The 21,039-nt window shown below is 42.8% G+C and overlaps 1 protein-coding gene across 1 annotated transcript in view; it reads left to right on the top strand.

The window, feature by feature from the left end:
• The window catches only part of LOC126260131 (alpha-aminoadipic semialdehyde dehydrogenase-like), a 138,521-nt gene that overhangs the window by 9,961 nt on the left and 107,521 nt on the right, over positions 1 to 21,039 (top strand). The window contains exon 2 of the mRNA XM_049957376.1: positions 11,820 to 12,036. Coding sequence (XP_049813333.1) covers positions 11,820 to 12,036 — 217 coding nt within the window. The remainder of the gene's footprint in view (positions 1 to 11,819; positions 12,037 to 21,039) is intronic.

Raw genomic sequence — 21,039 nt, forward strand, 5'->3', positions numbered from 1 at the left:
GATGAAGTGGCATTCCAAAGACACATTTGTCAGAAATAAGCTAGAAATATATCTGTATCACTGTATGCATCCCAATGTATGTCTGCAGTTGTCATTGTATATTTTCTTCATTTTTTTGTTTTCAAGTTGCAACCTGTTCAGATTTAATTAAATTTTTGTACATTATTGTTGTAACACTATTGTAAACCTTATTAATATTGAGGAAGTGCAGCATTGTTCAGGAAAAAAATGCTGACTGCACTTTGATTTTGACTCACAAAGCCAATAACACACTTAGTGAACTAGGCATCCTGGCACACAGTATTACTCTCACACCACTTTTCCCCACTCTGTTGCCCATACGCTTCAGTAAGGTTGATTGGCTGAAGGAAAGAGAGGTGGAATTATATCTTTCTTCCTGCTCCTGTCATGAAACTGCAATTGTTTTTTACCTAAATAATTCTGTGCTTCCTCATTATTGTACAGATTTACAATTGTATTACAATAATAATGTACAAACAATTTTGAATAAAACATAATTACATCTGAATAATGAAGGAAAAAATAGAATGCTACTTGCCATAAAGATGATGCATTAAGCCTTCATCAGAAAAAGGGAAACACACATCATGTCTTCAAACAAGCAAGCACACCTCACAAACACATGACTGAAAACCCCGGCATCTTGGGCCAGAATGCAAATATCACCTGGGATGGAAGGAGCTGTGTGGATCGGGTGGGGTAGGTGAAGGGGAGAGAGGAGCACTGTCTGGCAGAGTGTGCAGGGACTAGAACTCCAACAGGCACAGTGTGAGGAGGTCATGGAGCAGGGAGATGGAGGAAAATGGAGTGAAATAGGAGGAGAGAGTGAAGAGATGGATGGGTGTGGTGGCAGAGCGTGCCAAACAAAGAGGGAGAGAGACGAGAATGTGGAGGAGGTGGTAGGACAGAGGGGGTGGAAACTGTTAGGTGGAGGGTGTTGGCTTGGATAGTGAAGGAGCCATTGAAATAAAGTGTATTCTGTTCAGCTGCATGTTGTACCACAGGATGGTATACCTTGCTCTTGGTCACAGTTTGGCAGTAGTGATTCATCCTGGTAGACAGTTGGTTGGTGGTCATACCAATACAAAAAGCTGTGGAATGATTGCAACATAGCTGGTAAATGACATGTTTGCTTTCACAGATGGCCTGACCTGTTATGGGATAGGATGAACCTGTTTGATGGGAGAAAAGTCCAGATCATAAAGATATCATCAATGAAACTGAACCAGACTAGGGGTTTGGCATTTCGGAAGGCTAGAAATGTCTCCTTTGGATGGCCCACAAAGAGGCTGTCTTAGGAGGGTGCTATGTGTTTCCCCATGGCTGTGCTACAGATTTCTTTGTATATCTTCCCTTCAAAGGAGAAGTAGTTTTGCTTTAGGATAAAGTTAGTAATGTGTACGAGGGGCATTTGAAAAGTCTGTGCAAAAATAAAAACTAAGTCTAAAAGGAGATTATGTCAAAAAATAAAGAAGTATACACTTTGTCCAATGCTGTTCTAATTTGTTGATCCCTTCCAAATAATAGGATTTATCCAAGTCTGCAAAACAGCTGTTAGTTGCTGCAATCACCTCCTCCTTTGAATAAAATCTTAGTCTCGCCAACCATTTCTTCAAATTGGGGAACAAATAGTAGCCTGAGGGAGCCAAGTCTGAAGAATATGGGTGGGTGGGGGGGGGGGGGGGCGAATGAGTTGGAATTCTATTTCCAGTAATTTTGTGACCACAACTGCTGAGGTGTGTGCCGGTGCAATGTCTTGATTGAAAAGCGCATTTTTGCGCTCAAATCCTCGGCGTTTATCTTGCAGCTTGGTTTTCAAACGGTCCAATAACAATGAATAATATGCACCTGTAATAGTTTTACCCTTTTCCAGATAGTTGAAGAGGATTAACCCTTGAAAATCCCAAAAGACAGTCACCATAACCTTTCTGGCCGCAGGAATGGTCTTCGCCTTTTTTGGTGCAGATTCTTCCTTGGTAACCCATTGTTTGGATTATTTTTTGGTCTCATGATTATAGTAATGTATCAGTGTTCCACCCACAGTGACGAAACGATGCTTAAAGTCCTGCAGATTCTACCTGAACAGCTGCAAACCATCCTTGCAACACTTCACACGATTCCATTTTTGGTCAAGAGTGAGCAATCGCGGAACCCATCTTGCAGGTAGCTTTCTCATGTCCAAATTTTTATGCAAAATATTATATACCCATTCATTCCAGATGCCCACAGCACTAGCAATCTCATGCACCTTAACTCTTCTGTCATCCATCACCAAATCATGGATTTAATCAATGATTTCTGGAGTCGTAACCTCCACAGGAATGTTAAGCATCACTTGTGCCCATATGGCCACTCCGAAAATTTTGAAACCACTTATAAACTGTTCTAATGGAAGGTGCAGAGTCACTGCAATGTTTATCAAGCTTCTCTTTAGTCTCCTGAGGCGCTTTGCCTTTCATAAAGTAATGTTTATCACCACATGAAATTCTTTTTTGTCCATTTTTTGACAATCACTCGACTTGCTTGATTCACATGAATGCCAAACACAAAGAAATAGACCAATTTGGCTGAAACTTGGTGTGCGTTCTTTCCAAAGATGCTACTACCTAAACATGACCTCGGTACATGTTGGTGGTGCCATCTCTCAGTCTTTGCACGGACTTTTCAAATGCCCCTCATAAGAAGATTGAGGTAGTGGGTTTGGTGTCTGAACGACATTGGGAATGTGGGGTGTCATAAAGGTGAGGAGGGAAATGGATTCAGGGGAGAAATTCTAGGGAGGGCCCAAGCTTAAGCAGGGTGGACCTCTGGGATGGGGTCACTCCAGCAGAGTTTATATGTGCAAGAGCCAGATAATTAGCAGAGCTCTTCAGCCAGGTACTCATTGTGATTCATAAAAACAGTGTAGGAACCTTAATCTGCAGATAGGATGATTAGGTCAGGACCTGTTTAGAAATTGTGTGTGACATTCTTTCTTCTGTGGGTGGTTAGGTGCGAGGAGAAGAGGATCATGGTTGGATGGTGATATGAAATAGGGGAGGCAGGGTTCAATGTTGGAATTAGTTTGGCTTTGGATGGAGGGATTGGCAGCATAGAAGTGTTTCCATTGCAGGGATCAGGAGAAGGAGAGTAATTCTTTGACAAGTCCAGCATTGTTAAATTTGGGTGTAGGGCTAAAGGGGAGGCCTTTGGATAGGACTGACACTTCTGTGGAGCTGAGGGTTTTGTTAGAGTGATCAACACAATGTTACAGGAATGTGTTGACTCTGGATCGCGCGGAGTGTTGTTAGCGAGTTTTGGGTACGTGGCAAGTTGAAAAGGTCAGTTAGGAAGTGTTTAAGTGCTGTAAGGAGTGAACAAGGAGGAACACTGTGGATAGGATAGTATAGCAGTTGGATAGTTGTGTCCTGATGTGGCAATAGGATGGCAGCAGATTGGATAATCTGTGGAGGTGGTGTCCAGAATGCTCCTCCAGGTGCTGGAGAGCAAGAGATTCAGCTTCAGAGATGTGATACGTGAATTAAGGATGCATGGTAACAGCATCTTGTGGAGGGAGCAGAGGCAACTCTGGGATGCCTGTGCAATGGAGATGTGTTTTTGCAGTACCAAGTTTATGAGATCCAAGGACTAGCGGAATCTGAAAATGTGAAAGTCATTGTGAAAGGAGAGGGGGGTGCTGTGGGGTGGGGGGAAGGGATCCAGAAAATGGAATTTTCATGGTTAAAATGTTTGTGGGTTTTTATAGTTTAGGCATCATTTAAGAAGTAGGATGTAAGACTGGATTTTAGTCAGGAAAGGGGATACTTTTCTGAACTGGTGCATAAAGATGGAACAAGGGTCCATTGTGGCAGGAATGGTGTAAAGGAAACAAGGATGACATGGAAATAGGCAAAATATGTGTTGATGGTGCCTCAAATACAACAGAAGAGACACACTAAAAATGTGTAAAGACACAAAAATACACGCAGAGATATGCACAAATACATAAAAATATGCAAAAATGCACGAAACTACGAAAAAATATGCACAAATATGTTAAAAATATACAGTAACATGGGAGATAAGGAACAGATGAAGTATGGGAGTGAGTGTGTACTTGTGTGTGTGTGTGTGTGTGTGTGTGTGTGTGTGTGTGTGTTGCAATAAGGAAAGAAGGGGGGGGGGGAAGGGGGAAGGATTAGGTTGAGGATCACAAGTTCATGTGGTATGAGCAGGTTTGGGAAATAAAATGCTAAAGTACATCATGATGAGGGGTGAAGTGGGATCAGTAGGAATAAATATAATTATAACCATTGGAGGAAAGGATTTGGGGCATCAGATGCAGCATCAACAGTCCATGTGGTCATGAAGCCTGTTTTGTGCACAGATGATCGTTGATACAGTGTACCTAGGAAGTAGATGCAGTTTGGAAGGTGGTAAATAAACACAGGAAAGAAGAGAATGAACAGACACTGAAAAGAGTAATTATTAGAGAATAGTAACAAAGGAAAACATCACAGGGTTGTAGGATGGGAGAAAAGCCATTCAGCAAAAAGTACTTCCTATTCCAGACCTGTCACAGTTTTATCCTATCCCATCAGCTCCACAAAAGTTTCAGTCTTATTCAAAGGCCCTACACCCAAATTTAACCATGTTGGAGTTGTGAAAGACTTACTCTCCTTCCCTTGATCTCTGCAACGGCAACAGTTCTTTGCTGCCAATCTCTCCAACCACAGCCAAACTCATTCCAATATCGATCCCTGCCTCTCCTACTTCATAGCACCATCCAACCAAGATCCTCCTATCCTACCATCTAACCACCACCTGGTAACCTTCCAGGAATTCCTTACCTCCATCTTACCCTCAATATCCTTGCCCAGAGCCCTTAATCATACTACCTAAAGATAAATGTTCCACCAATGTTGCTTTGAATTGCAGTGACTACCTGGCTGAAGGCCTCTGCTGATTATCTTGCTCCCCCACCTATAAACTCTGCCAGAGTGACCCCAGCCCAGAAATCCAACACAACCTCTGATCTTTATTTAAGCCTTGGGATCTTGTCAGAACCTCTCCCCTGAATCCATTTCCCTCCTCACCCTAACTTGGCCCTTACTGACCACCTCCAACCAACTGCCCATAATCTACCCTCATTATCTGGACTCAGGGTGAAGACAACCCATCTCCATTTCTTCAGAGCCTCAACACCTTCCCTCCCGTCTGCTTCACCTCATCTCCTTCAAACCCAGGATGCCACGTTCCTAGACAATGACGTCCATCTCTCTGATGGCTCCATCTGCACCTCTGTCCACTATCAACAGTACCTGCATTTTGACAGCTGTCATCCCTTTTAACAACAAATAATACCTCCCAACAAGCCTGGCCACTTGGGGATGGTGTATCTGCAGTGACAAGAACTCCCTTGCACAGTATGCTGAGTGTCTCATCAGGCGCTTTTCCCCAGACCTAGTCCACAAGCCGATCTCCTGTGCCGTATCCCTCACATACCTAATCCTCCCACCATCCCAGCGAGCTAGTGTCCCCTTTGTCTTCCAATACCACCCTGGACTGGAACAACTGAACCACACCCTGGACTGGAACAACCGAACCACATGCTTTCCTGACATGAGGAACATTCGCCCCAAGATACTTTCCATCTTTTTAAAGTGGTGTTCCCTTGCCCATCCAATCTCCACAGAATCCTAATCCATCCCTTTGCCACTCCGAATCCCAACCCCTTGCCACAAGCATCAATACACTGTGGAAGACCAGGGCACAAGACCTGTCTAATCTATGTACCCAGCACTTCCTATTCCAGTCCTGTCACAGGAGCCGAGCCTCTGGTGAAAGCAGCCACGTCATTTACCAGCTCTGTTTCTAAATTCCACAGTTTTTTATATTGGTATGACCATCAACTAGCTATTCCACCAAGATATACTGCCACTGCCAAACTGTGGCCAAGAGCAAAGTAGACCACCCTGTGGCACAAGATGCAACAGAACATGATATGCTTGATTTCAATGGCTGCTTCTCTACTCAAGCCATCTGGATCCTCCCCTCCACTACTGGCTATTTTGAACTGTGCAGATGGGAGTTATCCTTACAATGCATTCTCCATTCCCATAATTATCCTGGCCTCATGTCTATCCACTCTTCCTTATCACCTCCTCCCCATTCTCGTCTTCTGCCCTCTTTGTTTGCCACCCTCTGCCAATGCACCCACCCATATTTCCCTGCTCCTCTCCTTTCTCACTCCATTCCCCCCACCCCCCTCTCCCTGCTCCACAACCTCCTGATGCTGCACCTGTTGGCATTCTCATTCCTGCACACTCTGCCCAACAGCCCACTCATCCCCCCCCCCCCCCCCCCCCAATCCACTTGTACACTGCTACCGCTTCCCTTCCCTTTCCCTGCCCCTCCAGATTTATGATTCCATCCCATGTGATAGTTGAATTTGGGCCCGAGCTGCCAGAGTTGGCGATTATGTATGCATGAGGTGTGCTTGCTTGTGTGAATGAATGGTGTGTATTTCCCTTTTTCTGATGAAGGCTGTGGCTAAAAGCTTAGGTATAAGTGTCTTTTAGTTGTGCTTGTCTGCAACTTAATGTACCATCTTCATCATAAGTAGCAATCTGTCTTTTCCTTCATTGTTGATAGTCCTACAAAGGGTTTCCTGCTTGATAATTAAATTGAAAAGATTATAACTAAAAAAACTAAATGTAAAAAGAAAACACAAATGTAGATATGCTTCTAGTTTATTTCTGACTAATGACTGAATTTAATATTAATAGTGCTTTAGTTTTGCTATTAATCGATTGTCGAAATGAAAAACAAAGTAGCAGGGGGAAGGGAGGGGGGTTGTTAAAAAATGTCTTTTTAGATAAATTTGGGTGCACTGTTGTAACCTACATTAATACCATATAACTTTTATTTATAAAATTTTCTTATATCTGTTACCATTTAAAAAGTATTCATTCAGAAATATTAAACTCAGTTTTCTCCAAGGGTATGTTTCACATCTTAATGGCTATGTGAGCACAAAAAAAGGTCTCTTATTTTGCCCTGCACTACAACATATTCAAAGGTGATCAAAATTGAAATTTGGTATGTATCCTTGTAAGTGTGTAGAGATTTCCAGTTTCCTGCCTGAAATCTACCAGCAACCTGTTATAAACTCTTGCACCAGAATAGAAAACTCCATTCTGAATTATAGACAAAGATTCATCATCTATTGGAAAGTTCTACTTTTAATGTTACATTAATGAACTGTGCAGCCGGCCGGGATGGCCGAGTGGTTCTAGGCGCTACAGTCTGGAACATTGCGACCGCAACAGTTGCAGGTTTGAATCCTGCCTCAGGCATGGATGAGTGTGAAGTCCTTAGGTTAGTTAGGTTTAAGTAGTTCTAAGTTCTAAGGGACTGATGACCTCAGAAGTTGAGTCCCATAGTTCTCAGAGCCATTTGAACCATTAATGAACTGTGCAGCTTACCTTTGAACCACTCTTTTTATGAACCACATGTTCTATTAGAGAGTAACTGTCTTGACATGCAAGTACCATATAAGAATACTTATGTCCCCAAAGAAACTGCTGCAAGATGTGTCTTTATCAATTTAACACAATATTCTGACTGCACTCTTCTGTAGATTAAATACTTTTATTTTTGTTTTATTTAAAGTGCCACAATAGGTTTTGGCAAAAGACAGTATTGAGTAAAAGTATGCTAGCACTTATGCATGTCAGTGTAATGACAGAGATTACTAACTGCAGAATAGGCACAAATAATAATTTTGGTTCAGCCTGTAAGAGCTTTTTTCAAAATTACAGTTTCATTGTTTGTTGTGGGTTCTAGAATTGTAAGTAGCTAACTTGTTATGTCAGTCAATGTAATTCTTGGTCTTAACTTTCGTAAAAAATGAGTGATTCTCATATATTTTAATAAATTCATCAATGACTTCCTTAAAGCACTGATGTGTATCAAGTATTTTACAATTCACCAGTCTGAATAAAGCAGATGACCCAAACACATTTTACTCACTGAATTTGTGGCCATCTGCCATCTGGGACCGATGACCGTAGCAGTCTGGTCCCTTTAATCCCACAAACCAACCATCTGCCATCTACACTCTATGATTTGTCTGTGCAGATGCGATTTTCAGCTATTTTCATATGTATGGACATACATTTTTTTTCTCGTAAATATTATAGATTTATGTGCCATTTCCACACTCTCCTCTCCCCCTTCCCCCCCCCCCCCCCTCTCCTGACCTCTTCCCCCTAACTCTCCCTCCCTCACCTCTAAGGAGCTTCAAGGAGTTCACATAAATACTTGAGGTTTGGAATTCTCTCAATCTGTCCATATTTTGTGACTGGTCTTTGAGTGGGATGTTTTCAGCAGATGTACTTATTTTTTGGAAGGTTATTTTGAGGCCAGTTCCTCCAACACATTACTTGAGAGTTTCTATGTGTTTGATTGTTATCATCTCATCGTCTGTTAGTATCGTCAGATTGTCTGCAAGAGCTACACTAAAAATTTGGTTGTAATTCTTAGGTATTGCAAGTGATATGGGTTTTCCCACTCTTGAATGACTTTGTCTCAAACCAGATTAAACAAGGTATGAGACAGACTGTCACCATGCTGATAACTGATTTTGATCAGAAATGGTTATGACACCTAATTATGAATTATACTTTGGAGGCTGTGTTGGTGAGTATGTGTGTGATAAGATTTAGGGTTTTTGGGTGAAGTCCTTGCTCTTTTAGGATTTATTTATTTATCTAGCATGTCTTGTATAAGTAAAGATCAATGTTGAATTACATTAAATTGTTTCCAAGCACTTAATAATCAATTATAATCATCATGTCCTTGTACATATTTGATAAAATTTGGAATTGTTATCAGAAATTCTTCGGAATCCCCTTTATATGCTGTGGAACTGCTTCCTATCCTGTTGTGTTGGATAGTATGCCTCTGTTTGTCACAGTTGCATGCTGGTGAGAGCAGCAGTTCTCATTTAAAAAGTTATTCTGTAAATCTTTTGTATCCTCTTCTCAGTTGGTTAAGAGTTGACCATATCTTACAGCATTGATCAAACTGTCTCAGTAAAACAAGGTAATAACTGACATGTTACTGGGGCGTTTTGGAGCCATTTCTTCTGCCAGGAATTAATGATGTTTACTCCAGTGAGATTCTCTGCAAGTGCAAGACAACTATATTTTGAATGAAGTCTGTTGATTCTGAAACCAGGGATGGCAGATTGGATGGTAGTTCAGGATTTGGAAGAATCTTGTTTTATGCTCTGATCAGGGCTCCCTTACTTTGCAGGTTTGGAGATATGGCCCAGGACAGGCAGCCATATGGTGGGAGCAAACCTAGTTATTTCCAAGATGATATGTATCATATTATTAAGTAGAAAATTAATATTGTTTACATGAACACTGTTCAACCATGTCAGTGCACAGTAGGCCTACTCTGCAGCAGAATGTTATAAGCTCAGTGCAGAATTCCACAGATTATCCCCATGTGGTTCCTGACGTTTTTGAACGGGATAGTAAAAATGGATTGACACTCAACTGAATCATACAACTTCTTGAAGTCCACAAAAGAGCATATAATTGAGCAGTTCCTGGATGCTTTCCATTTTAAAGCTCTTTTTAAATTGAGTGTTTGCTCTATATGATTTCAACGACAGCAGAAGTCAGATTTTTTGACTGAGTTGTTCATGAATTCCTTAGAGGGAACATGCTGACAGGATTTTGTATGTAACTTGAAGAGGGAAGAGTTCTCAATAGTTATTCAAATTCATTTCATCACCTTCTTTTTGCACTGGGTGAATTTGGGCATGTTTCCAGGCTTTAAAAATTTTCCTATCTGCCAAGTCTCTGTCACAGTGAGTGAATTCTTTGAGAGATTTTGGTTCAAGATTTTGCAGAAGATCTGCAATGGTACCATCTTTTCCTGAAGGTCTGTTGTTTTTGAGTTTATACTGCCAGTGAATCTCTTCCTGTTGGTGTGTTGGGGAGTTGGTGTTAGTGATAATAATAATAATAATAATAATAATAATAATAATAATAAGTATTATTATTATTATTGTTAAATTTTGTGCATGTTATGTTAGTACATTTTGTATAGTAATTTAAGTAAAGTTCAAAGTAATTTACAGAATGGTTTTGTTAATCCAGCTTTACAAAGTAGTCACTTTATGTGTATCTTTCAATTAGATGAAATGGAAGACTTGGCCATGATAATGTTTTGTTTTGAACTGTATGTTGTTAATGGAAATTGATCCAGGGTTGGTGAATGAGCAGTGTGCTACTTCATTTTCAACAGTTAAGAAATTGACAGTTAAAATCAAAAATTTTTGTAATTCTCTTGAAAATATTCCAAACAAAATGAGTCCCAGAACTGAAACAGGTGAAAACATTTTGAAAATGTACAGTATGGTACTGGATGTCAAAATTAAACGTTTTTGAAATAACTGTTGCTGTAGGGATAGCAGATGAGGAAGAATGGTAATTTCACATGAAGAATGAACTGTGAGAAAGCTTTGTGCAAGATGTGTTTCACATTTCTTGAATACTGATCACAGGCAAAAGCAAAAAGTAATTTCTCAGCAATGGTGGGAACTTTGGAAAAGTAACCTTACTGACTTTCTCGGTTAATCTGTTATTATGAATTAGATGCTAGTTCAACATTTCATGGCTCAAATAAATGAGCTCTCAAATAAGAGGATGACAATGCACCAAAAATGATGAAATTAACTTCATCTGGCAAAACCTTTACAGTCATTGTCTTCTGATATGCAAAAGAGATCCTTGTGTACATGGATGATAAAATATGTGATAACTATTTTAGAATGCAAAAGAAACATAGTTTATTTGTGAAATGGATGTGCCTACCCTGAAATATGTTATGGCAGTGGAAAAATGAAGTAAATTTTTTTACCAGGTTCTAATTGTACAGATACATAAATAAATTGTAGCTGTAAAACATTTTGAGCCCAATGAAGAGGTCTCGGCAGTCATTTGTATTCCAGACATTCCATAATCACGCTTCGGAGCTGGATTCTACAAATCGAGAAACGTGTTGCACAAAGTCCACTGACTTGAGAGGGCACTACATGAAAAATAAATATGTTTTTCACCTGAAAGATGCAGTCTTTCATTTCTGTGCTGAGAATCCTCCCTCTTGTCCCCCTCCCCCCTCGCCCATCTCCTGCCCCTATTCTCCCACTCACCCATCTGTCCTGAAGCATAAGTATGCTATAGGTTTTTCTGTCCAGATAAGAGTATATAAGTCTTATAGTTTATTGGCACAACTAAGAACCAGTGTAACAGAAATTGTTGAAGTTACAAATGATGAATTATGATGTAATTAGTCTGCTTTACTAGCAGCTGCAAAAGTAACTGTACAAACAGTGAAGAATGTAAGGGACACACAGTGTGCTTATTGTCTAGTTTGGTATGTATAGACTATTTGTACTACAGAACATACCAGAATTAATATCAGTTACATAATTACTATTTGCTGCATCATGCAAGTCTGTGTTTAGTGCTCAATTAGATTTATAGGGAAATGATACTGATGCACATGATCCTAAATGCATAAAATAAATGCATACAATATTTACAATAATATTTTTATTACATGGACAGTGGTTTGAAACAGACTATGCTGGCAGCCCCCATGTCCTCATTGATAGTACTGTAAAATTTCTGAGTCAACTATCATAGCTCACGGGGAAATCTTGTTGGACAAGTTATATAGTTGGACCAGATGTATAGCTACATAGCATGTTTACTGACAAGAATCTGCTTTTGCAGGTAGTAACTTCAGTTTGTCCAGCAAATGGGAGACCTATAGCTGAAGTTCAGCAAGGAAACATAAAGGACTACAATGAGTGTGTACTTGAAGCTGAGAACGCCTGGCAAATATGGGCTGATTTACCAGCACCCAAACGTGGAGAAATTGTACGGCAGATGGGAGATGCTCTAAGAGAAAAGCTGATACCGCTAGGAAAATTAGTATCACTTGAAATGGGTAAATACAATTGCAGATTGTGTCTCAGTACAAATTATACTCTTTAAGTATGTCTTTGTAATACTTTTGTGACTTGAATCTATGCATGATAAAAATTGAACATAAAAGAGTACACAAATGCCTTTTTCTGAAACTTATTGAAATCTGAAAAGTAGAAAAAGTTTTGACAAGAAAGGTGAGTATTGGCAATACTGAAAAATAAAGAAGATAGTGTACTATTATCTGACAAAAGATGCTTCACATTATACACTCGTTAGCTGGGTTTCGGAGATTGCACTAAAGCAAAAAGTGAAAAGTGTAGAAATTCATTAACAGAGAGAAGCATCTCTCAAAACTACTTAGGTAGTATTGCAAACAATACTCTTTCACTAACTATATTCTGGTGTTCTCTGCTTGTAAAAGGCTACAAATGAACATTTCATATAAGTATAAGTAAACCTCCTGCTTTGATATCATGTGTTATTTCTCCAGTTCTACTATTGCTGCTTACCTACCTCTGTTTGATAAACATGTAGTTAGGTGCAAATTGACTGTCAAATGCTAAAAGGTATCTGTATAATATTGAAATGAAGGCTTATTTGAAGTGAGCATCATTACTTGTCATGCTACAAATAAGAATTTTCAACCCACAGATCCAGATATATATGTACCTTGTAAAACATTTTGTGATAGATAGGACTTCCGATGGTACACAGTCTCAGTAAAGAAACATCTAAACAAACAGTACCTATTGCACAATGGATGAAGCCCTTATTAACTACCATAGCAAGTTCTTATCAAAAGATGGCTCAAAGAACCCAAAGAAACTCTTATCATCTACGTAGATACTCTGCAAACCACTGTGAAGTGAATGACAGAGGGTATGTAGCATGGTACCGCAAGTTAGGGCTTCTTCTCATTGTAAAAGCCACTCCTCAAGTTAAGAGGTCTGTGGGCATTGAGATTGGACAACGGGTGATGGCTGAGCTCCAGGTAGTGGTGAGTGTTTCAGTACTATGCCTAAATATGGCACACAAACAGTAGCTTTCGAAATACATTCCATTAATGTGTTTGTATTATCTTCCCTGAAAATTATATTCTGCTGCAGAACATTATCTTCCCTGAAGCTGGAAGCCCAGAACTCCCTTAGCACAAATGGCATGCAGCCAGGAAGGTGGTACATGTACAGCCTGAGAGATGGCATTCAGGTGCACACCCAGCAAGTAGAAGATGGCATCTTGCAGTCGGTCAGCTAGACCCCTCACCAGAGGAATGCCCCTAGGTCTGCGTCTTCTATCACTCATTAATGTGACCTATAAGGAGTGACAGCCCATAGCAACAAAGTCTGCCCATATCAGGCATGCTGCAGTTTTGTAGTTGAAGTCCTCAGACGGGCAGCATGCAGCACATCATGGTTTGCCAACAGCGCTAACCTGTAACTAGTGAAACCATCATTCGATCAGGATCAGTGATTCAGACAGAATGAACACACATACTGAGAGTGTTCAGTCCAAAACAGGAGTATTTAAAGTCAGATATCACATGACTGTAGCAAGTTATGTGGCCATTTGCTCTCATTTAAGTGGAGGTGTCAGCAAACCTGTCCACACTATTGGTGTCTCAAGTACAGACAGTTTTTCCTACCTTTCAGTTTATCATCAGTACTAGTATGCCTTGGAGTGGAGGAGCTTGAATGTTGCATGTTATTTCCCCATATTGTGGAGTTTGCTGAATGACATTCTGGGTACCATCATACTGAATTGCTTGCGCTCCTTACTGTATTTCTGCTTGCTGTATAGTAATGAGGTATGAGTATTGCCCTGCTTTGCAGTACTGGCACTCTCCACATTCTGTAGATTATGGTTATGACATAAAATCTAAGTTGCACTTGGTTCTTTTACCATCTGTGTCAAATAATAGCTCTGAAAATTTATTAGTGCACTTGGAACACCATTATAATCACATACTGAATGCATTCTTGGAACCTTGTAAGTAGGCTTTCATGGGATAACTCATGTCTGTTTTCAAGCATACCTTACAATTCAGGTCACTCAACATTTCTGGGCTGCTCTCCCATGAGTCAAACAAACCTGTAATGATTTGTGCCATCCTTCTTTGTGTACATTCAATGTCCCCATTAGCCCTATTTGGTACGAGTCCTGCACATTGATTTCTAAGTAGTCTGCTTTATAGACTAACTGCTTGTTTGCAGTATCCTTCCAATGAATCAAAGTCTGCCACCTATCTTAACCAAAAATTGGTTGTATGTGATGATTCCATTTCATGTATTTACAAATTGTTACTCTCATATGTAAAGGATAAATTGCTAGTCACCAAGAAGAGGAATGGTTGAGTCACATATGGGCACAATGAAGAAGAATGCTACAAATATTTCAGCTTTCAGACAAAGTCCTCCTTCAGAAATAGAAAGTACACACACAAACAATGGCAAGTCCAGGATGAAATGACAAAAATATTATCAGAAGGATAGACTGGTATGCACCTTATAGAGAAGACGTTGAGTCTCAGATAGGCACAGTGAAACAACTGCTATACATTTAAGCTTTTGGCCAAAAAGCCTTCTTCTGCTATAGAAAACACACACACATTCACACAAGACACATGACTACTGTGTCTATTGCTGTCATGGCTGGACAGTCAAGTACAGTGGGCAGGACAGTGGTCAGTCTGTATTAGTTGTGCTTGCATGAGTGTGTGTATCTTTTCCACTTCAGAAGAAGACCTTTAGGCCAAAAGCTTAAATGTTTAGCAGTCTTTTCATCATGCCTGTCTGCAGCTCAACATCTCTTCTATATGGTGGAAAAACGCACATACAAACATTCACACAACAACTTACTCACACATGCCCATGGTCTCCGGGCATCTTACTGCATTTGTTGTGAGCAGCAATCCAGCTGGGATTAGTTGTGGGAATAAGGAAGAGGCATGGGGTGCATGGGGGGCGAGGGAGGAGGGTTAGCATGTTATGGGTGGGTGAAGGTGCTAGAGCTGCCTGTGAGAGTGTGCAGGGACTTGTGGGGATATGGTAAGACTGCTAGGTGTAAAATGGGTTGGGTAGGCTGGGGTGGGGTGATTGGAGGGTGGGGGTGAAGGGGTAGAGAGACAAGTAGAGGAGAGAAATAGAAAACTGGAAAACACAGTGCAGGTGTACTGGTGGGATAGAAGGCATGTGTAGTACTGGAGTGGGAGCTAGGAAGGGGATAGGTATGTGGAGTATGGGAACTTGCAAAGGTTGAGTCAGGGGCATCATGGGACTGAAGAATATGTTGTAGGGAGAGCTCCCACCTGCACAATTTAAAAAACTGGTGTTGATGGGGAGAAATACATATGGCACAGGCTGTGAAGCAGTAATTAAAGTAAGGCACATTGTGTGGTGAGGGATGAGATAGACTTAGGGGAGAGGTTATGGGGAAGTCCTAAGGATTTAAGGAGATCCAGCTGTATTTCTGGAATGGGGTTATTATGGTAGGGCTTGTAGGTGCATGTATCTGATAACTGGTGAAGTCCATCTGCTTGGTAATTCCTGCAGTTCATAACCAGATTGGTGGAGACTTTGTCGGCAGGTAGGTTTATAAGGTTGGGATTAGTTTTTAAGTGGTGGATTGCTGTTCTTTCTGTGGATTTGAGGTTTGTTTTCATGTTGAGGGATTTGAGTAAAGATGGTGTGGTGAAGTGTAAGGTTAGGAAATTATGGAAAATTAGCAGAAGGTGTTTTGGGAGCTATGTGACTGAGTCATGTTTGGATGGAGAAATAAGCTTTCAGACACACTTCAGTATGGGTTTTAGATTGAGTCTGATTGGTAGGGTTAGTGCTGAAAAATAGTGAAAAATTGTTTCCACTGTGAGAACTGGGAGAAGGAGAGAAGTTCATTTATAAGCCCAACATGAATGAATTTGGAAGTGGGATAAAAGGTATGAATGATACTTCTGTGAGACTGAGACTTCTGGAGCACAGATTCATGCCTGTGTTGTGGATCTCTTCAGGTTTTGTGTTTTGTAGGCAGCAGAAAGGAGTTTCTGAGGGGTGAAGTAAATGCAGAAGGTCTGCAAGGCAAGTTTTAGCAGCTATGAGGAGACTCACAGTTTCCAATTTTGGGTCCACTCCTATTTCTTATATATGTGGATGACCTACCAGTGAACATTCAACAAACAGAATTGATACTGTGAGACCTTAACTTTTCCCAGGAAATTGAATGTTCAAATAACTTACAGGTTTCCTGCCGGGTGACGTTGTTGACCCCCGCCGATATTTTGACAGCAGCACACCCTGCCATTCTCAAGGCACAACTGCAAGGAGGAAGAAATGTACAAGGGAATTTAATACCTCAGTTCACAGAGGAGAAACAAGGAAGATACCACAACACAGAACAAGTAACCACAGAGTCAACACACAACCAAAGATAACCAACATCAGAAATATTGATAGTGACTATTAATCAGCATCTGCTGTGGTTACTTGTTCTATGTTGTGGTATCTTGATTGTTTCTCCTCTGTGAACTGAGGTATTAAATTTGTTATAACCTTTAATCACTAATAATTTGCGTGGATCTGCAAAAGTAGAAACACTAGCGGGTTACATACGACTAACTCTGTATCCGTCATTCGACTGCCATGCCGTGACATGTGGCCGGTGCCGTTCATAGCCAGGTGGCGCTCCTGCGCTCGGCCGAGCTGCGGAGCGCCTCTATCGCCGTGTTCTCGTACTAACGTAGCGGCACTTTTGAATGTCGTGGCACTGTCACAACACTTTTCCCCCCTAGAAAAAAAAAACACTCACTTCCTTGGAGACACGGACAGTGCGGAGACATCCATGGCCTCTTGGGAGGCCCTGAGAAGATCCCGCGAAGAAACACGAGAGTATGGTCGAAAATGTCCAGGATGGAAGCTTGCGCGTGGAACGTGCCTCCTGGACGAGATGATGGGTGAAAACTCCGGAGCAGCATCCATAGGTGTCGTGGACCTGGGGGTGTGCTCCAGTGAGATGGGTCCCGGAGAAGGCGGCGTCGCAACTGGGGCCGGTTCCGGCGTACTCGGAAGCGGCAGCGACGTCGGCTGCAGCAACACACCCGGAAGATCGGCAGCAGCGACAGGACTGGCTTCTCGGGCTGGTGGAGACAAAAGAAGGGGCGGTGGCACCGGCGTGGTCACCACTCGTGGGCGCATCTGGTCGTAGTGGCGAACAACCATGCCGTCGTCCGTACGTATGTCACAAAGCCGGCGGCCGCGAAGAGCCTGGACCAACCCTGGAATCCATTTAGGGCGAGCTGTAGGTTTAAGAGTAATGTGGGCTTCAAAATCCTTGGCATGACCCAGACCAGCAGAGAACACAGACGAGAATTCAGAACACAAGCCATCCAGCTGTTGATACGGAATATCCTCAGATATGAGGTGCACATCATCATCAATGTAGAACCCAAACAACTGGAAAGCATCATAACCGAACAGGTTTTCAGTGCCCGCATGATCCACCACATAAAACGTGAGGGGCCTAACAACAGACTTGTAGGCAGTGGAAGCATCAAACTGGCCAACGATAGGAATTTTCTGCTTATTATAAGTTCGTAGATTTCGCGTAACTGGAGACAAGGGAGGAGAGCCCAACTCCAAATACACTCCTGGAAATTGAAATAAGAACACCGTGAATTCATTGTCCCAGGAAGGGGAAACTTTATTGACACATTCCTGGGGTCAGATACATCACATGATCACACTGACAGAACCACAGGCACATAGACACAGGCAACAGAGCATGCACAATGTCGGCACTAGTACAGTGTATATCCACCTTTCGCAGCAATGCAGGCTGCTATTCTCCCATGGAGACGATCGTAGAGATGCTGGATGTAGTCCTGTGGAACGGCTTGCCATGCCATTTCCACCTGGCACCTCAGTTGGACCAGCGTTCGTGCTGGACGTGCAGACCGCGTGAGACGACGCTTCATCCAGTCCCAAACATGCTCAATGGGGGACAGATCCGGAGATCTTGCTGGCCAGGGTAGTTGACTTACACCTTCTAGAGCACGTTGGGTGGCACGGGATACATGCGGACGTGCATTGTCCTGTTGGAACAGCAAGTTCCCTTGCCGGTCTAGGAATGGTAGAACGATGGGTTCGATGACGGTTTGGATGTACCGTGCACTATTCAGTGTCCCCTCGAGGATCACCAGTGGTGTACGGCCAGTGTAGGAGATTGCTCCCCACACCATGATGCCGGGTGTTGGCCCTGTGTGCCTCGGTCGTATGCAGTCCTGATTGTGGCGCTCACCTGCACGGCGCCAAACATGCATACGACCATCATTGGCACCAAGGCAGAAGCGACTCTCATCGCTGAAGACGACATGTCTCCATTTGTCCCTCCATTCACACCTGTCGCGACACCACTGGAGGCGGGCTGCACGATGTTGGGGCGTGAGCGGAAGACGGCCTAACGGTGTGCAGGACTGTAGCCCAGCTTCATGGAGACGGTTGCGAATGGTCCTCGCCGATACCCCAGGAGCAACAGTGTCCCTAATTTGCTGGGAAGTGGCGGTGCGGTCCCCTACGGCACTGCGTAGGATCCTACGGTCTTGGCGTGCATCCGTGCGTCGCTGCGGTCCGGTCCCAGGTCGACGGGCACGTGCACCTTCCGCCGACCACTGGCGACAACATCGATGTACTGTGGAGACCTCACGCCCCACGTGTTGAGCAATTCGGTGGTACGTCCACCTGGCCTCCCGCATGCCCACTATACGCCCTCGCTCAAAGTCCGTCAACTGCACATACGGTTCACTTCCACGCTGTCGCGGCATGCTACCAGTGTTAAAGACTGCGATGGAGCTCCGTATGCCATGGCAAACTGGCTGACACTGACGGCGGCGGTGCACAAATGCTGCGCAGCTAGCGCCATTCGACGGCCAACACTGCGGTTCCTGGTGTGTCTGCTGTGCCGTGCGTGTGATCATTGCTTGTACAGCCCTCTCGCAGTGTCCGGAGCAAGTATGGTGGGTCTGACACACCGGTGTCAATGTGTTCTTTTTTCCATTTCCAGGAGTGTACGTGCGAGAATTAATGAGAGTTACTGCAGAGCCAGTGTCCACTTGCATGCGAATGTCTTTATCCAGAACACGAACAGTAACAAACAACTTATTTGTTTGAGAAAGCACACAGTTAACATCCATGTCCGATGCCTCGTCCTCCTCGACAGGAACTTTAGGGGACTGACACACAGAAGCAATGTGGCCTTTTTTCCTACATGAATTACACGTGGCCCAACATTTTGGACACGCGGCCCAGTCATGCTGTACGAAACAACGTGGACAAGAAGGAAGTGCGGAACGAACCTGCTTCTGTGGTTGCTGTTTTCGCTGCGAGCGTGGCGGCCCAACACGACGTTGTTGACGTGAGTGCACTGCCGCCACATCGTCGTTTCCCTGTGAAACAGGCAAATTGTCCGTGTCAAAAGTGGTTTGTACAACGCCTACATCACACCACGCGTCTATTTGCGCACCAGCAGCATGAGACACTTCAAAAGATTGAGCGATGCTGAGAACTTCCAACAACGATCGGTTTGGCAATTGTAAGGCACGTTGCCAATTTTCTTTATCAGGAGCCAGCTGTAGAATAGCGTCCCTAACCATTGAATCAGCATAAGACTCATGATGAGTGTCCATGACAAACTGACATTTCCGACTCAGATCGTGTAGTTCCGCCGCCCTAGCCCGGTAAGATTGATGGGGCTGTTTACGACACCGGTAGAATGCCACGCGGGCGGCAATGACGTGGGTGTTTTTTCGGTAATAGTTAGACAATAATTCACACATTTCTTGGAAGGACAGAGAGGCAGGTTCCCGCAGAGGGGCTAACTGAGATAGCAGCTGATAGATCCGTGGGGAAATCCAAGATAGAAATAACGACTTACACATAGGAGCGTCGACAACGCCGAAAGCCAAGAAGTGTTGTCGCAAACGCTTCTCATAATCCTCCCAGTCTTCAGCGGCCTCGTCGTAAGGAGGGAACGGAGGCGGAGAAGAGGAAGACAGACGATGAGTAAGCGACGTCGACAACACCTGAATAACAGCTGTCAGCTGTGGTTGTTGGGCCTGAATAGCAGCCGTCAGCTGTGTTTGTTGCTCAATGAGCGCTTGCAGAAGCTGTTCCATGTCTGCCCCAACACGAACACCCAAGTCCACAACGCAGGAAAAAAATATCCGACCTCGTCGCCAAAATGTTATAACCTTTAATCACTAATAATTTGCGTGGATCTGCTAAAGTAGAAACACTAGTGGGTTACATATGACTAACTCCGTATCCGTCATTCGACTGCCGTGCCGTGACATGCGGCCGGTGCCGTTATAGCCAGGTGGCGCTCCCGCGCTCGGCCGAGCTGCGGAACGCCTCTATCGCCGTGTTCGCATACTAACGTAGCGGCACTTTTGAATGTCATGGCACTGTCACAACAAAATTCCCTTGCACATTGCTTCCTCCTTGCAGTTGTGCCTTGAGAATGGCAGGGTGTGCTCCTGTTGAAATATCGGCGGTGGTCGATGATGTCACCCGGCAGCAAACCCATAAGTTATTTGAAGAATTGATACTCTTTGCGGACAAAACTAGAGTTATAATTAATCCCATAAGAGAGAAAGCAACAGAAGAGACAGTAAATGAAGTTTTACAAACAATTGTTAAGTGGTTCTCTAAAAATGGCCTACCTCTAAATTTTGAGAAAACAGATTATATTCAATACTGTACAACAGAGTTATACCAGCAATTGATATAGCACATGAACAGGAGTATGTAAATAGGGTTAAATGCTCCAAATTTGTGGGTGTACATCTTGATGAAAACTTGAACTGGAAGAAGCATATTACTGAGTTTTCAAACAATAAGTTCAGCTGCTTTTCCTGTTGATATAATTGCTAGTCTTGGAAACAAATGAATTAACCTCCTGACATATTATGCATATTTATGCTCTGTAATTTCTCATGGAATAATTTTATGGGGTAACTCAACTGTTAGAACCCCAACAG

The sequence above is a fragment of the Schistocerca nitens genome, chromosome 5 (assembly GCF_023898315.1).
Source record: "Schistocerca nitens isolate TAMUIC-IGC-003100 chromosome 5, iqSchNite1.1, whole genome shotgun sequence".
NCBI lineage: Eukaryota > Metazoa > Arthropoda > Insecta > Orthoptera > Acrididae > Schistocerca > Schistocerca nitens.